Consider the following 17,497-nt stretch of genomic DNA (forward strand, 5'->3'; position numbering starts at 1 on the left):
GGCCTTAAAGAGACAGGAGCTAAAACGACCTGTTTCAAACAGAGGCTGAACTGAGGGGCTGCATAAAGGGCCGGTATAAGATAAATAATGAGATTTTTTAAACTGTAAATCATGCAAAGATATTCCAGAGCCCCAGAATATACATATAGACGTAGAAATGTGCATAATACGTCCCCTTTGATGAAGCCAAATGATGCATTATACAAGTATCCACTTGACATTCAGTCAGTAAGTGAAAATTACAGGAACTGTGACGACAACAAAATAAACTGAGGAGGAAAAGGAGGGAATTTGTGTAGTTTTACTTTGGAATAATGGAGTCTAAACATGATCATGTGTTTTCAGCTGGTTATTGAAGGAAATCTGAACATGATTTGTCAAACTGCATCTGTACCTGTGAAAGCCAATTGTGCCGGTAGCAGATGTCAAGTACACTTAAAGAGTCTCACCTGACTTGTAATAGAGGGCAGTTAGAGCAGCCTACATAGTAAAAATTAAGACAGTTCTTCGATGAAAATTGTTTCCCAAAATGTATTCTTCAAGACTTCAATAACACAAAATTTATTTTCCATTTCTGCATCTCAGCCTCAGTGAGAGCTTCTTCATGGTCAAAGGAGCCGCCCTCTTCCTCCAGCAGGGCGGCAATGCCGAGGGACCAAAGACCCCGACCCACCACAAACACGCAGGTAGGGACAAACACACACAAAAGAAGCTTTGTTTCTTGTTCTTTTGCCCATCTCCTCTGCATAAATGAGCTCTAGACAAAAGGAAAATTGTGTTGGCTGAGGAGGCTTTTTCTCTCTGTGGGTTTGTCTGTGTGTTTTCTAAACTGAGTCAGGAAAGTTTACCCAGCTGGGTCTGACCTGAAGTGACCCGCAGTTGAACACATCAGGGATGCTCACAAATAATTTCAAACAAGATTGAGTCTCAGGCAGTTTGCTTAAAGCGATTTCAAAGAAATATACAAACAGTATCTGTTATTTAGATATTGGAACACTTAGCATATGTGAAATGAGATGATAATTTAAGTAGAAAACACATCACAATCACAAATATATTTACCCTATAGAAAAATTAAGTTTACAGTGCAATGAAAGCTCTGGAAATTTCTCAAAAAACTACTATTGATCTTGAAACATGAACATAATGAATATTTAAGATGATGAGAGAGACAGAAGAACCTGCAGATTTGGATGGTGGACTTATTCATCACTCTTTTCTTTCAACCTCCGACTTGTAAAATTGCTGACGTCGTTATCCAGCCCTCGGTCAGTGACAATGTTGTCATTTACCGTCAGGCAGACTTGAGTCCAACATATTTAACCAAGTGAATTCCCAAAGAATTATGAGAACTCACATAATGTAGGGCCATAAGATAACCTAGCAGATGGCATGTTTGTGTTCTTACAACCTTAATCTTTAAATCTCCTTCTTGTGCATCCTACATAAAATTGCCCACATGGACATTCAAGTCTATGAATAACAAATGTATAATTATGTATTGCATCTTCAAAGCGTGGTGTTCAAAATCGTCTTCCTAGTCACAAATATGCTTGAGTGTTTTCTAGTGTTGGAGTCTTGATCAGTGAAATAGATTTCATCATTCATGTTCATGTATCTCAACAGTTAATTGCAATTAATTTTAAAAATAAATGAAATATCCGATCATGCAATATCAGACTCAAGTATATATTTCTTCAATGTAACATGGATCTTCTTGGATGCAGCACTAAACCTGTATCAGTAGAGGGCAGTGTTTCTCTGCTACATTCAGTAAAGCTGCAGTAAAGCCTCCAGGCTCCATGATCACGTTATATTGTGTTAAGGTGAAAGTGAAGGGTCATCTTCAGCTTACAGAAAGTTAAACAAGGTAAATATCTGGAAACTCTGCTGTCAAGTTGTCATGGTGACAGGTTTATTTATTTTATGACAGTTTTCACAAACACAGAAGACACAGACCGGTTGGGTTAGGGGGGGTAGAGGACAAGGGGGTAAGAGGGAAGGGGGTAAAGGGGTAAGAGGATAGGGAGTAAAAAGGAAGGGGGTAAATGGGTAAGATTTTAGGGGGTAAGAGGGTAGGGGGTAAAGGGGTAAGAGGATAGGGAGTAAAAAGGAAGGGGTAAATGGGTAAGATTGTAGAGGGTAGAGAGTAAGGGGGTAAGAAAGAATGGGGTAAAGTGATAAGAGAGTAGGGGATAGAGAGTAAGAGGGTAGGAGACAGAGAGGAAGGGGGTAAGAGGGTAGGGGGTAGAGAGTAAGAGGGTAGGAGATAGAGAGGAAGGGGGTAAGAGGGTAGGGGGTAGAGAGTAAGAGGGTAGGAGATAGAGAGGAAGGGGGTAAGAAAGAATGGGGTAAAGTGATAAGAGAGTAGGGGATAGAGAGTAAGAGGGTAGGAGATAGAGAGGAAGGGGGTAAGAGGGTAGGGGGTAGAGAGTAAGAGGGTAGGAGATAGAGAGGAAGGGGTTAAGAAGGTAGGAGACAGAGAGGAAGGGGGTAAGAGGGTAGGGGGTAGAGAGTAAGAGGGTAAGAAGGTAGGAGACAGAGAGGAAGGGGGTAAGAGGGTAGGAGGTAGAGAGTAAGAGGGTAGGAGATAGAGAGGAAGGGGGTAAGAGGGTAGGAGGTAGAGAGTAAGAGGGTAGGAGACAGAGAGGAAGGGGGTAAGAGGGTAGGAGGTAGAGAGTAAGAGGGTAGGAGATAGAGAGGAAGGGGGTAAGAGGGTAGGAGGTAGAGAGTAAGAGGGTAGGAGATAGAGAGGAAGGGGGTAAGAGGGTAGGAGGTAGAGAGTAAGAGGGTAGGAGACAGAGAGGAAGAGGGTAAGAGGGTAGGAGGTAGAGAGTAAGAGGGTAGGAGACAGAGAGGAAGGGGGGAAGAGGGTAGAAGGTGGGGGTGAGGGCTGAAGGGAGAAAGGATGTTAGTCCTCTCTCTTCTTCTCTTTCTTCTCCCTCTTAGCTTTCTCCCTCTCTTCCTTCTCCTTTTCTTTCTTTTGTCTTTTCAGGTTCTCCTTCTCCTTCCTGTCATTTTCCTTTTTCTCTTTCTTCTCTCTTTTTTCATTCTCCTTCCTCTCCTTCTCTTCTTTCACCTTTTCTTTCTTTTGTCTTTTCAGGTTCTCCTTCTCCTTCCTGTCATTTTCCCTTTTCTCTTCCTTCTCTCTTTTTTCATTCTCCTTCCTCTCCTTCTCTTCCCTCTCCTTTTCTTTCTTTTGTCTTTTCAGGTTCTCCTTTTCCTTCCTGTCATTTTCCTTTTTCTCTTCCTTCTCTCTCTTCTCATTCTCTTTTCTCTCCTTCTTCAGCCTCTTTTCTGTTTCCCTCTTGGCTTTCTCCTCTTGCTTTTTCATCTGCACCTTCTCTCTGTCTGTCTTCAAGGCGAGCTCCTGAAAAGAGACAAACAAACTGTTACAATCCAATTCTTATTATTCTTATTATTCAAATCAAAATGATCAGCTGATGTGGTGTACCTGAAGCTCAATATTTTTTAGAATCAGGAGCCTCATCTCCTGCTCCATAATTCTTTCTTTGCGGTGCCACTGCTCTTCCGTTTTCTTTCTTTCAGCCATTAGCTCCTGCATCCTCTCACGGCTTGCCTTCTTTTCTTCCTGCTCCAGTGCGAGATGATTCTGCAGAGCATGGTATTTTTCACACCATGCTCTCTGTTGGATTTCGGTCTCTTGCTGGTTGACAATGCTCTCAGCAAGAGCCTTCTCCTTGTCCATCACTGCTCTGACCAGATCATCTCTTTCGAGGGAGATCTGGGTCACCCTCCTGGCCATCTGCCTGCACTCAGTCTCAGATTTTGTTAGACTGGCTCTGGTGGACTCAACCATCTGCACCAGGTTGTCCATGTCATTTCTTGCCATGAACAACGTGGAGACCAAAGAGTCTATTTCGTCCTTCAGACTTTTCTTTTCATGCTTCCAAATGAGCTCCATGGTGGCAATCTGGTTTCTCAGAGCAGTGTTTTCGGAAACCAGCTGCTCATTTTCAGCCTTGGAGCCCAGAAGGGCCTGTCGCAGGTCGTGCTGGACTCTGCTGGATGCAGGATTTTGAGGCTGGGCTGTTCTATAAGACTGAAAGACACAAATATATATGCAGTGTTTTAGGTAAAATACTGTCCTGTCCACCTTTAGTTACACACACAAAGGCCCTGTTTACACCCGGTATCAATATGCGTCTCCACATGCGTCCTGAGTGACCACTTGTGATCAGATCTCACTTCGCATTGCATTTACATTACTAAAAGAATGTAGTTACATGCGGCCCAGACCACCTCTGAATGTGGTCTGAGTGATTGGATCTCAATCCAGTCTTTCATCTTTATACTTATTCACAATCGAATGAACCATAAAATGTGTGGTAAAAGAGCACTGTGGCTGAATAAGGGTACTTTTTCATAAACATAATTATTAAATTGTTAAAAAACAAACATTAAGACATTTAGGCCATTATCTATCTGTTAAATTCTCAAAACACTGAGTGTAATCATCATATGAAATTATGCTGTACAGCCTGTAAAAGCCAAATCTCACTCAAAACAGTTAATGTATACATGTGTCAAAATTCCCTGTGTCATTATTTTAGCCAAAGCAGTCACATTCTGAGGAACTGTTTCAATATGTCAACAGTGTTTGTATATTTCACCTAAATATTGTCACCCTACAGTGAAGTGAAATATCCTCAACAGCCAACAACATAATATCCATGGAACTCATGGATACTACAGCAACATAAGGAAACCAAATGCCATTTAAGTCTTAATATGAGTCTACCAGTGTAGTGTGTTTGTTAGAAATTCATCCCCTCTCCAGAAAATTATTTACACTAATTGTATTTGTTGAAGCTTTAGTCAAGAGATGAATAAATAAAAGAAAACATACAAAAAAGTGTACCACCAAAAAAGTTTGCACAAAAGTGTCTCCTGCTTAGGAAATCTGACCTTTTGTCTTGAGTTGTTACTTTTATCCATTTCGGCTGGAGTTAAAGTTTCGGTTGTAGTAAATTGTAGTTACTTTCGATAGTTGGCGCTCTGTTCTCTCTGAGAGATGCGTCTATGTCCGATTTCACGTTGTAAGTGACTGGAGTTTAACAGGAGGGTTTATTTCAGTAGAACATTCTGTATTCTGTATTTGTAATGTCACAGAGGGCCCGGAACTTAATGATGTCATAAGCATCATGTCATGTGACAAACCTTCACTTGTTTCACTTGTCACATGACATGTTTTGATTTAAACCTTTTCACTTTATAGACTTAATTAATGTTTTCTACTTGACAAATAAAAGTGCAAAAATCACAACAGTGAAAATTTTCATGTGTGTGATTGAAGCTTGCACTTAATTTCTCGAATTTCTCAATGATTGTTTGAGGTTTGATGAAACAGTGTACCTTAATTTCTTTGGGAATTCATTCCCTCTTTTTTGCTTCTGAGATCCAAAAAGCACTTTTCCTTTTAGTTGTTTATCATAGATTTAATCAGTTGTCTATACAAATAAAATCACAATTGACCAGATATTTAGGAGAAGATGTAATCATACCCAGGTTGACAGAAACTGAGCTTAAATTAGAATTAATTGTCAGACAGAAGGACAAAATTGCATTGAAATTTGTGTTTGATGTTTATGATGAGTAACAGTAACTGTGGAAAGTCATAATGGATGTTGTTTGTAAAATAACTTCTTTCCCCAGAATTTTCAGACATACTCCTGAAGAGACATAAATTGTCCATGTTTGTTTATTACTCTTTTGGATAGATGGCTACTATACTTTATTTTTGTTTAGTTTACCTTCTAGACCCTCATCTCCAGGGACAGACTAGGAAGAAAAATCTGGCCCTTGATATTTTAGTCTGGACCAGCCCCATTTTAAAACAATATTAGGCTATTTATAATATATAGGCTAAGCAATAGATATCAAGTTGACACTCTAACAACAGATGTACTTACAGGGTTTCATAAAATAATGTAATAGTGTAGAAAATATCACAAATATACACGTGTACACTGGTATGAAATATACTATCTATTATAATATCTATTTTTGACAAGAATCAGGTAAGACATGGATATAAACATACTGAAGTTTTTAAACTATGCATCTGGATGTATCTCAAACAAAAAACTGGGTTTCACACTAAAGTCCTGTGTTAAACCGTCAAGGCTGTGCAAGTTACAGGCCAACTGCCTCATGTTTTGTGTTCTGCTGGCAGGACCTGGTAAGCGACTCCAGTGCAGTGGAGGAGAGGGCAGCACTACTGCCACATAGAGTCTTTGGTGAGGTGGAGTAGTCCTTCAGAGACTCCATCAGGGCTGATGTGCTGTGGGAGATAAAAATATTTAGATCACATTCAGTGATATAATATTTAATACATTCACTGACCCAAATAATAATTTAGATTAAATGACTGACTGAAATTGCTAACTGGTGGATGATGGCTGGCCTCCACAGCTTCAGGTCCTCCACTCCCTCTCCTTCAAATCGAAAGCCTCCCTGGACTGGTTTCAGAACATGAACAATATGTTGAAAAGAAAACATAAAAAAACAGTCAATTTAAACTAAACTACAAACATCAGGATACAGTTTTTAACAACATGCCAGGCATAAAAGAAATGTGTTTTTCCTTCTGGATACAATATTTTAAAAAGATGTCGGATATCAAAGGAACTGAAGATGTTTACATGATGTTGAGACATCATCAGATGTCTCTGAACAATCAGCTGGCACACTTCGTATTTATTCGCTATTTCTTGATACCTCTACCTGCTTCTGAAGATGGTTTCAAAGTAACAGAGAAAGCTGCAAATATGTGTCTCTCCTTTTTGAGAGTAACTCTTATTTTACATAACTGTGCAATGTCATATGTACACTATTATGCTGGAGAATATGGTGAAGGTCAGTCATTATTAATTGTGTGATATAGAACAAATGCAGATAACTTAGATATGAGAGGACCTCAGAGACACCACCTCTTATTACTGCAGCATCTCCCAAAACCTTATGTTAAAGCTACATAACACCAAATGAGGATAAAAATTACAAATGTTTTAGCTGAGCAAACAGAATATCACCAAGCTATGTAACTGTACACCAGGATCCTGTGCTAGATAAGTCAATAACTAACGTCATGCTGTGTCAAACAGTAACCGCATTAACAAAGTAGGATGCTAACAATGTTAGCTAACTAACGTTAGCATTATACCTCATACACTGGTGGTTTTACAAGTTAGTTATGCTGCCTAACAACAATAAACACACATTAGATGTTACTTCTCAGTTCAAGCCATAATGCTGTCTGATTTGGAAGTTAAAGATTAAACAGTTAGAAAAAAGTTCATGTCTTTGTGGAGCTGTATCTGTGATGATCTGCAGTCGGTGTGGCGCTGCTGCTGAAAGCGGAGCTGATGAAGCAGCTGTGTGTACCAAAGGAACCACATAAGCTACAAGCCTCACACAGTCCTGGCTTCGACATCCCATCCTGAACTTCATCATATTACAAATAACATTACCCTCCTGTCTAAAGTGAGCCCACACACAACCCCGTTCCTCCATCACAGAGGCAGCGGTGAAGTCTGTCTCTTCACCTGCATGAAAACTAGCTGCTTTTTGTCCTGCTAGGAAAGTGGACTTTGGTCCTGACAGGCTGGAATTTGTGCGGTCTGCACAAACACCATTATTTATGATGATGAAAAATGATAAGATGCAAAACATAAGTAGTGAAAAAATTCAAACTCACTAATTGACGACTGCTCAGACTCATTGGTACCTAGTAACGCACAGTGTACTACCGCGGGGATTGGTAGAGCAAATCCTTTATGCGAGGTAATATGATGAGTGGTTAATTTATGCCTTTATGTTTCGTTAAACTAATAAAATCAAACATTAACATTTCACAGGATAATTTTAATGATACATAAACTGTAAATCCAGTAAAATATTCAACCTGCAAGTTCCCCCCTAAGCAGTGAATAGAATAGCATGTCTTACATTAGGTGGTAGAAGACGTCTCATCAGTAGGGCTGGGTATCGTTCAAAAATTTACAATACCAGTAGTGATACCTTGACTTTGGTACTGGTTCTTGAACAATACTTTTTTTTGATACTAACTTTATGAAATTCATTTTAACAAAAAGAAAATTACATTACAGTACAAATCTTTAGTTTTATTTTTCAAGTCCTTAGCATTTTTACACACTCAAACCAGTTTCATAACATAAAAAATATAAACCTATTAACTACAATCACTTTCATACTGTTGACGCCATCAAATTGATCTTAGCACAATAAACAATTCAACCCATAATGTCAGCTAATGAAGTGTGGATGTGGCACCCAGTGCTGTGACTGTAATGACATTCAAACTAACCAGCAAAACTCACTAGTTTTAACGTTGATTAGTTTTAAAGAGAAAGTGTGTTGAGTGTCTGTATACAGCTAGTTAACTTTAGCATAAATGGTTTTATCACTTTGCTTTTTGACTGTTGTTTTGCATAGTATATTGCCTGTTGGTAGCTGAGTTAATGGCTCAAAATGTAGCAAGTGGAAGCAGCAGCAGCCTCAACAGAGGCTTCATCAGTTATAGGAGGTTGGACCAAAACATGTAACTTGCAGGTAAGACAAACCGAAGCTGTATTGAAATATCGCAGATAATGATACTGCCTATCGTTTGACATCAAAACAGCGGTGGTTCGGCTGCTGGCCTCGAACAAGCAGTTTTTATGTGACCATAACGCTGAACGTGACAACACAAGAGTCCACAGCTGACGTTAGCTAACATTAGCTAATATTAGCCGAGCCTCACAAGATGCTGTTGTTAGCCGTTCGCCAGCCACCAAACCACCGCTGTTTTGATGTCAACAATGGGCAGTATCATCATCTTCAATATTTTAATACAGCTTCGTCTTGTCTTATCTGCAGGTTACATGTTTTGGTCAAACTTCCTGTTACTGATCTAGCTGCTGTAGATGCTTTTGCTGCCTCCGCCATTGCTGTTTATGTTGAGAAGCTACAGCTGGATGTTCCAGACAGCTCCACTCCTGCTACATATCGAAATTTGGTAACAAATGACAAAAATTTATTTGATACTTGATAGTATCGAAGCAGTTCAGTTCAGTGTCATAAAAGTTTTGAAGTTCAGTACCCAGCCCTACTCATATAGTGCACTCTTCTCTGCTATCTCTGTCAATTACGTTATTCCAACAATGTCCAAAACCAAACAAAAATGTTTTTCTGTAGCCACAATCATGAACGCATCAAGATATAGTGCTCTGTAATCTATTGGTGAATTTTAAAGTTGAAAACCTGCGCCCACATGCCGCTCGCATAACAGAGAGGGTTTAGTCCAGAGCTCAAAAAACCAATGAAAAGTAAAAAAAGAAAAAAGATTTAACCAGTTGTCTTTAATCAGTATTATCTGAATATCTTTAGCTTGCCTAATGCAGCTGCTTTACCTTTCTGCCACAACATGTGAGTCTGTGACAAATATTCTGCCTCACTGTAGTTTAGCACAGCTGGCAGGTTGCAGGATTTAGATTTGGCTTCATTGAGATACATCTGTGAACATTTTTCCTCCCACTGGAAAAGAAAACCAACAGTGATTGTACACTTGAAGAAGTTGAATACTAGAGTCTGTGGCTGACACTGTCTCCATAGAAAAACCTGTTGGTGATTAAAATGTGCATTTATTTTGTATATTTTTACTATATTCTTTGAACCTCCAACCTGTAAAATTGCTGACGTCGTTATCCAGCCCTCGGTCAGTGACAATGTTGTCATTTACCGTCAGGCAGACTTGAGTCCAACATATTTAACCAAGTGAATTCCCAAAGAATTATGAGAACTCACATAATGTAGGGCCATAAGATAACCTAGCAGATGGCATGTTTGTGTTCTTACAACCTTAATTTTTAAATCTCCTTCTTGTGCATCCTACATACAATTGCCCACATGGACATTCAAGTCTATGAATAACAAATGTATAATTACATATTGCATCTTCAAAGCGTGGTGTTCAAAATCGTCTTCCTAGTCACAAATATGCTTGAGTGTTTTCTAGTGTTGGAGTTTTGATCAGTGAAATAGATTTCATCATTCATGTTCATGTATCTCAGCAGTTAATTGCAATTAATTTTAAAAATGAATGAAATATCCGATCATGCAATATCAGACTCAAGTATATATTTCTTCAATGTAACATGGATCTTCTTGGATGCAGCACTAAACCTGTATCAGTAGAGGGCAGTGTTTCTCTGCTACATTCAGAAAAGCTGCAGTAAAGCCTCCAGGCTCCATGATCACGTTATATTGTGTTAAGGTGAAAGTGAAGGGTCATCTTCAGCTTACAGAAAGTTAAACAAGGTAAATATCTGGAAACTCTGCTGTCAAGTTGTCATGGTGACAGGTTTATTTATTTTATGACAGTTTTCACAAACACAGAAGACACAGACCAGTTGGGTTAGGGGGGGTAGAGGACAAGGGGGTAAGCGGGAAGGGGGTAAAGGGTTAAGAGGATAGGGAGTAAAAAGGAAGGGGTAAATGGGTAAGATTGTAGGGGGTAAGAGGGTAGGGGGTAAAGGGGTAAGAGGATAGGGAGTAAAAAGGAAGGGGTAAATGGGTAAGATTGTAGAGGGTAGAGAGTAAGGGGGTAAGAAAGAATGGGGTAAAGTGATAAGAGAGTAGGGGATAGAGAGTAAGAGGGTAGGAGATGGAGAGGAAGGGGGTAAGAGGGTAGGGGGTAGAGAGTAAGAGGGTAGGAGATAGAGAGGAAGGGGGTAAGAAAGAATGGGGTAAAGTGATAAGAGAGTAGGGGATAGAGAGTAAGAGGGTAGGAGATAGAGAGGAAGGGGGTAAGAGGGTAGGGGGTAGAGAGTAAGAGGGTAGGAGACAGAGAGGAAGGGGGTAAGAGGGTAGGGGGTAGAGAGTAAGAGGGTAGGAGATAGAGAGGAAGGGGGTAAGAAGGTAGGAGACAGAGAGGAAGGGGGTAAGAGGGTAGGGGGTAGAGAGTAAGAGGGTAGGAGACAGAGAGGAAGGGGGTAAGAGGGTAGGGGGTAGAGAGTAAGAGGGTAGGAGATAGAGAGGAAGGGGGTAAGAAGGTAGGAGACAGAGAGGAAGGGGGTAAGAGGGTAGGGGGTAGAGAGTAAGAGGGTAAGAAGGTAGGAGACAGAGAGGAAGGGGGTAAGAGGGTAGGAGGTAGAGAGTAAGAGGGTAGGAGACAGAGAGGAAGGGGGTAAGAGGGTAGGAGGTAGAGAGTAAGAGGGTAGGAGACAGAGAGGAAGGGGGTAAGAGGGTAGGAGGTAGAGAGTAAGAGGGTAGGAGATAGAGAGGAAGGGGATAAGAGGGTAGGAGGTAGAGAGTAAGAGGGTAGGAGATAGAGAGGAAGGGGATAAGAGGGTAGGAGGTAGAGAGTAAGAGGGTAGGAGACAGAGAGGAAGAGGGTAAGAGGGTAGAAGGTGGGGGTGAGGGCTGAAGGGAGAAAGGATGTTAGTCCTCTCTCTTCTTCTCTTTCTTCTCCCTCTTAGCTTTCTCCTTCTCTTCCTTCTCCTTTTCTTTCTTTTGTCTTTTCAGGTTCTCCTTCTCCTTCCTGTCATTTTCCTCTTTCTCTTTCTTCTCTCTTTTTTCATTCTCCTTCCTCTCCTTCTCTTCTTTCACCTTTTCTTTCTTTTGTCTTTTCAGGTTCTCCTTCTCCTTCCTGTCATTTTCCTCTTTCTCTTCCTTCTCTCTTTTTTCATTCTCCTTCCTCTCCTTCTCTTCCCTCTCCTTTTCTTTCTTTTGTCTTTTCAGGTTCTCCTTTTCCTTCCTGTCATTTTCCTTTTTCTCTTCCTTCTCTCTCTTCTCATTCTCTTTTCTCTCCTTCTTCAGCCTCTTTTCTGTTTCCCTCTTGGCTTTCTCCTCTTGCTTTTTCATCTGCACCTTCTCTCTGTCTGTCTTCAAGGCGAGCTCCTGAAAAGAGACAAACAAACTGTTACAATCCAATTCTTATTATTCTTATTATTCAAATCAAAATGATCAGCTGATGTGGCGTACCTGAAGCTCAATATTTTTTAGAATCAGGAGCCTCATCTCCTGCTCCATAATTCTTTCTTTGCGGTGCCACTGCTCTTCCGTTTTCTTTCTTTCAGCCATCAGCTCCTGCATCCTCTCACAGCTTGCCTTCTTTTCTTCCTGCTCCAGTGCGAGATGATTCTGCAGAGCATGGTATTTTTCACACCATGCTCTCTGTTGGATTTCGGTCTCTTGCTGGTTGACAATGCTCTCAGCAAGAGCCTTCTCCTTGTCCATCACTGCTCTGACCAGATCATCTCTTTCGAGGGAGATCTGGGTCACCCTCCTGGCCATCTGCCTGCACTCAGTCTCAGATTTTGTTAGACTGGCTCTGGTGGACTCAACCATCTTCACCAGGTTGTCCATGTCATTTCTTGCCATGAACAACGTGGAGACCAAAGAGTCTATTTCGTCCTTCAGACTTTTCTTTTCATGCTTCCAAATGAGCTCCATGGTGGCAATCTGGTTTCTCAGAGCAGTGTTTTCGGAAACCAGCTGCTCATTTTCAGCCTTGGAGCCCAGAAGGGCCTGTCGCAGGTCGTGCTGGACTCTGCTGGATGCAGGATTTTGAGGCTGGGCTGTTCTATAAGACTGAAAGACACAAATATATATGCAGTGTTTTAGGTAAAATACTGTCCTGTCCACCTTTAGTTACACACACAAAGGCCCTGTTTATACCCGGTATCAATATGCGTCTCTACATGCGTCCTGAGTGACCACTTGTGATCAGATCTCACTAAAAGAATGTAGTTACATGCGGCCCAGACCACCTCTGAATGTGGTCTGAGTGATTGGATCTCAATCCAGTCTTTCATCTTTATACTTATTCACAATCGAATGAACCATAAAATGTGTGGTAAAAGAGCACACCCATAAGGGTACTTTTTCATAAACATAATTATTAAATTGTTAAAAAACAAACATTAAGACAAATAAAATATTTTCATTAAATATGAATTTACATCCATCAATTCATTCACTCATTTAGGCCATTATCTATCTGTTAAATTCTCAAAACACTGAGTGTAATCATCATATGAAATTATGCTGTACAGCCTGTAAAAGCCAAATCTCACTCAAAACAGTTAATGTATACATGTGTCAAAATTCCCTGTGTCATTATTTTAGCCAAAGCAGTCACATTCTGAGGAACTGTTTCAATATGTCAACAGTGTTTGTATATTTCACCTAAATATTGTCACCCTACAGTGAAATGAAATATCCTCAACAGCCAACAACATAATATCCATAGAACTCATGGATACTACAGCAACATAAGGAAACCAAATGCCATTTAAGTCTTAATATGAGTCTACCAGTGTGGTGTGTTTGTTAGAAATTCATCCCCTCTCCAGAAAATTATTTACACTAATTGTATTTGTTGAAGCTTTAGTCAAGAGATGAATAAATAAAAGAAAACATACAAAAAAGTGTACCACCAAAAAAGTTTGCACAAAAGTGTCTCCTGCTTAGGAAATCTGACCTTTTGTCTTGAGTTGTTACTTTTATCCATTTCGGCTGGAGTTAAAGTTTCGGTTGTAGTAAATTGTAGTTACTTTCGATAGTTGGCGCTCTGTTCTCTCTGAGAGATGCGTCTATGTCCGATTTCACGTTGTAAGTGACTGGAGTTTAACAGGAGGGTTTATTTCAGAACATTCTGTATTCTGTGTTTGTAGTGTCACAGAGGGCCCGGAACTTAATGATGTCATAAGCATCATGTCATGTGACAAACCTTCACTTGTCTCACTTGTCAAATGACATGTTTTGATTTAAACCTTTTCACTTTATAGACTTAATTAATGCTTTCTACTTGACAAATAAAAGTGCAAAAATCACAACTGCAGGTTGACACTCATAACAACAACATATTATATAGTCACTTAAAGTATTTTAAAAACCTAAAAGTGACTACAGTAAAAATACTTCAATGTCCATGTGGGCAATTTTATATGTCTTAATAATATTAAAGATAGGTTTTAACAACACTAACAGGCCATCTGCTTTCTTTATTACCTGTGACAAAGTGTGTACTGATTGAGTACGGATGTAGGTCAATGAGGGAGTGTACCTTAATTTCTTTGGGAATTCATTCCCTTTTTTTGCTTCTGAGATCCAAAAAGCGCTTTTCCTCTTAGTTGTTTATCATAGATTTAATCAGTTGTTTATACAAGTAAAATCACAATTGACCAGATATTTAGGAGAAGATGTAATCATACCCAGGTTGACAGAAACTGAGCTTAAATTAGAATTAATTGTCAGACAGAAGGACAAAATTGCATTGAAATTTGTGTTTGATGTTTATGATGAGTAACAGTAAGTGTGGAAAGTCATAATGGATGTTGTTTGTAAAATAACTTCTTTCCCCAGAATTTTCAGACATACTCCTGAAGAGACATAAATTGTCCATGTTTGTTTATTACTCTTTTGGATAGATGGCTACTATACTTTATTTTGTTTAGTTTAGCTTCTAGACCCTCATCTCCAGGGACAGACTAGGAAGAAAAATCTGGATCTTGATATTTTAGTCTGGACCAGCCCCATTTTAAAACAATATTAGGCTATTTATAACATATAGGCTAAGCAATAGATATCAAGTTGACACTCTAACAACAGGTGTACTCACAGGGTTTCATAAAATAATGTAATAGTGTAGATACAAATATACATGTGTACACTGGTATGAAATATACTATCTATTATAATATCTATTTTTGACAAGAATCAGGTAAGACATAGATATAAACATACTGAAGTTTTTAAACTATGCATCTGGATGTATCTCAAACAAAAAACTGGGTTTCACACTAAAGTTGTGTGTTAAACCGTCAAGGCTGTGCAAGTTACAGGCCAACTGCCTCATGTTTTGTGATCTGCTGGCAGGACCTGGTAAGCAACTCTGGTGCAGTGGAGGAGAGGGCAGCGCTACTGTCACATAGAGTCTTTGGTGAGGTGGAGTAGTCCTTCAGAGACTCCATCAGGGCTGATGAGCTGTGGGAGATAAAAAATATTTAGATCACATTCAGTGATATAATATTTAATACATTCACTGACCCAAATAATAATTTAGATTAAATGACTGACTGAAATTGCTAACTGGTGGATGATGGCTGGCCACCACAGCTTCAGGTCCTCCACTCCCTCTCCTTCATGCCTGCATCTAAAGCCTCCCTGGACTGGTTTCAGAACATGAACAATATGTTGAAAAGAAAACATAAAAAAAAAACAGTCAATTTAAACTAAACTACAAACATCAGGATACAGTTTTTAACAACATGCCAGGCATAAAAGAAATGTGTTTTTCCTTCTGGATACAATATTTAAAAAAGATGTCGGATATCAAAGGAACTGAAGATGTTTACATGATGTTGAGACATCATCAGATGTCTCTGAACAATCAGCTGGCACACTTCGTATTTATTCGCTATTTCTTGATACCTCTACCTGCTTCTGAAGATGGTTTCAAAGTAACAGAGAAAGCTGCAAATATGTGTCTCTCCTTTTTGAGAGTAACTCTTATTTTACATAACTGTGCAATGTCATATGTACACTAATATGCTGGAGAATATGGTGAAGGTCAGTCATTATTAATTGTATGATATAGAACAAATGCAGATAACTTAGATATGAGAGGACCTCAGAGACACCACCTCTCATTACTGCAGCATCTCCCAAAACCTTATGTTAAAGCTACATAACACCAAATGAGGATGAAAATTACAAATGTTTTAGCTGAGCAAACAGAATATCACCAAGCTATGTAACTGTACACCAGGATCCTGTGTTTGATAAGTCAATAACTAACGTCATGCTGTGTCAAACAGTAACCGCATTAACAAAGTAGGATGCTAACAATGTTAGCTAACTAACGTTAGCATTATACCTCATAAACTGGCGGTTTTACAGGTTAGTTATGCTGCCTAACAACAATAAACACACATTAGATGTTACTTCTCAATTCAAGCCATAATGCTGTCTGATTTGGAAGTTAAAGATTAAACAGTTAGAAAAAAGTTCATGTCTTTGTGGAGCTGTATCTGTGATGATCTGCAGTCAGTGTGGCGCTGCTGCTGAAAGCGGAGCTGATGAAGCAGCTGTGTGTACCAAAGGAACCACATAAGCTACAAGCCTCACACAGTCCTGGCTTCGACATCCCATCCTGAACTTCATCATATTACAAATAACATTACCCTCCTGTCTAAAGTGAGCCCACACACAACCCCGTTCCTCCATCACAGAGGCAGCGGTGAAGTCTGTCTCTTCACCTGCACGAAAACTAGCTGCTTTTTGTCCTGCTAGGAAAGTGGACTTTGGTCCTGACAGGCTGGAATTTGTGCAGTCTGCACAAACACCATTATTTATGATGATGAAAAATGATAAGATGCAAAACATAACGAGTGAAAAAATCCAAACTCACTAATTGACGACTGCCCAGACTCATTGATACCTAGTAACGCACAGTGTACGGGGATGGGTAGAGCAAATCCTTTATGCGAGGTAATGTGATGAGTGGTTAATTTCTGCCTTTATGTTTCGTTAAAGTAATAAAATCAAACATTAACATTTCACAGGATAATTTTAATGATACATAAACTGTAAATCCAGTAAAATATTCAACCTGCAAGTTGCTCCTTAAGCAGTAATAGAATAGCATGTCTTACATTAGGTGGTAGAAGACGTCTCATCAGTAGGGCTGGGTATCGTTCAAAAATTTACAATACCAGTACCGATACCTTGACTTTGGTACTGGTTCCTGAACAATACTTTTTTTTGATACTGACTTTATGAAATTCATTTTAACAAAAAGAAAATTACATTACAGTACAAATCTTTAGTTTTATTTTTCAGGTCCTTAGCATTTTTACACACTCAAAGCAGTTTCATAACATAAAAAATATAAACCTATTAACTACAATCACTTTCATACTGTTGACGCCATCAAATTAATCTTAGCACAATAAACAATTCAACCCATAATGTCAGCTAATGAAGTGTGGATGTGGCACCCAGTGCTGTGACGGTAATGACATTCAAACTAACCAGCAAAACTCACTAGTTTTAACGTTGATTAGTTTTAAAGAGAAAGTGTGTTGAGTGTCTGTATACAGCTAGTTAACTTTAGCATAAATGGTTTTATCACTTTGCTTTTTGACTGTTGTTTTGCATAGTATATTGTCTGTTGGTAGCTGAGTTAATGGCTCAAAATGTAGCAAGTGGAGGCAGCAGCAGCCTCTACAGAGGCTTAGTTATAGGAGGTTGGACCAAAACATGTAACTTGCAGGTAAGACAAACCGAAGCTGTATTGAAATATCGCAGATAATGATACTGCCTATCGTTTGACATTAAAACAGCGGTGGTTCGGCTGCTGGCCTCGAACAAGCAGTTTTTATGTGACCATAACGCTGAACGTGACAACACAAGAGTCCACAGCTGACGCTAGCTAACATTAGCTAATATTAGCCGAGCCTCACAAGAT

The 17,497-nt window shown here is 39.5% G+C and overlaps 1 protein-coding gene across 2 annotated transcripts in view; it reads left to right on the forward strand.

Annotated features, from left to right (window-relative positions):
• The window catches only part of ssh1b (slingshot protein phosphatase 1b), a 47,963-nt gene that overhangs the window by 5,660 nt on the left and 24,806 nt on the right, over nucleotides 1–17,497 (forward strand). For both annotated transcript variants that reach the window (XM_044334034.1, XM_044334036.1), the window contains one exon: nucleotides 586–686. In XM_044334034.1, the coding sequence (XP_044189969.1) occupies nucleotides 586–686 (101 nt within the window). The remainder of the gene's footprint in view (nucleotides 1–585; nucleotides 687–17,497) is intronic.

The sequence above is a fragment of the Thunnus albacares genome, chromosome 18 (genome assembly GCF_914725855.1).
Source record: "Thunnus albacares chromosome 18, fThuAlb1.1, whole genome shotgun sequence".
Taxonomy (NCBI): domain Eukaryota; kingdom Metazoa; phylum Chordata; class Actinopteri; order Scombriformes; family Scombridae; genus Thunnus; species Thunnus albacares.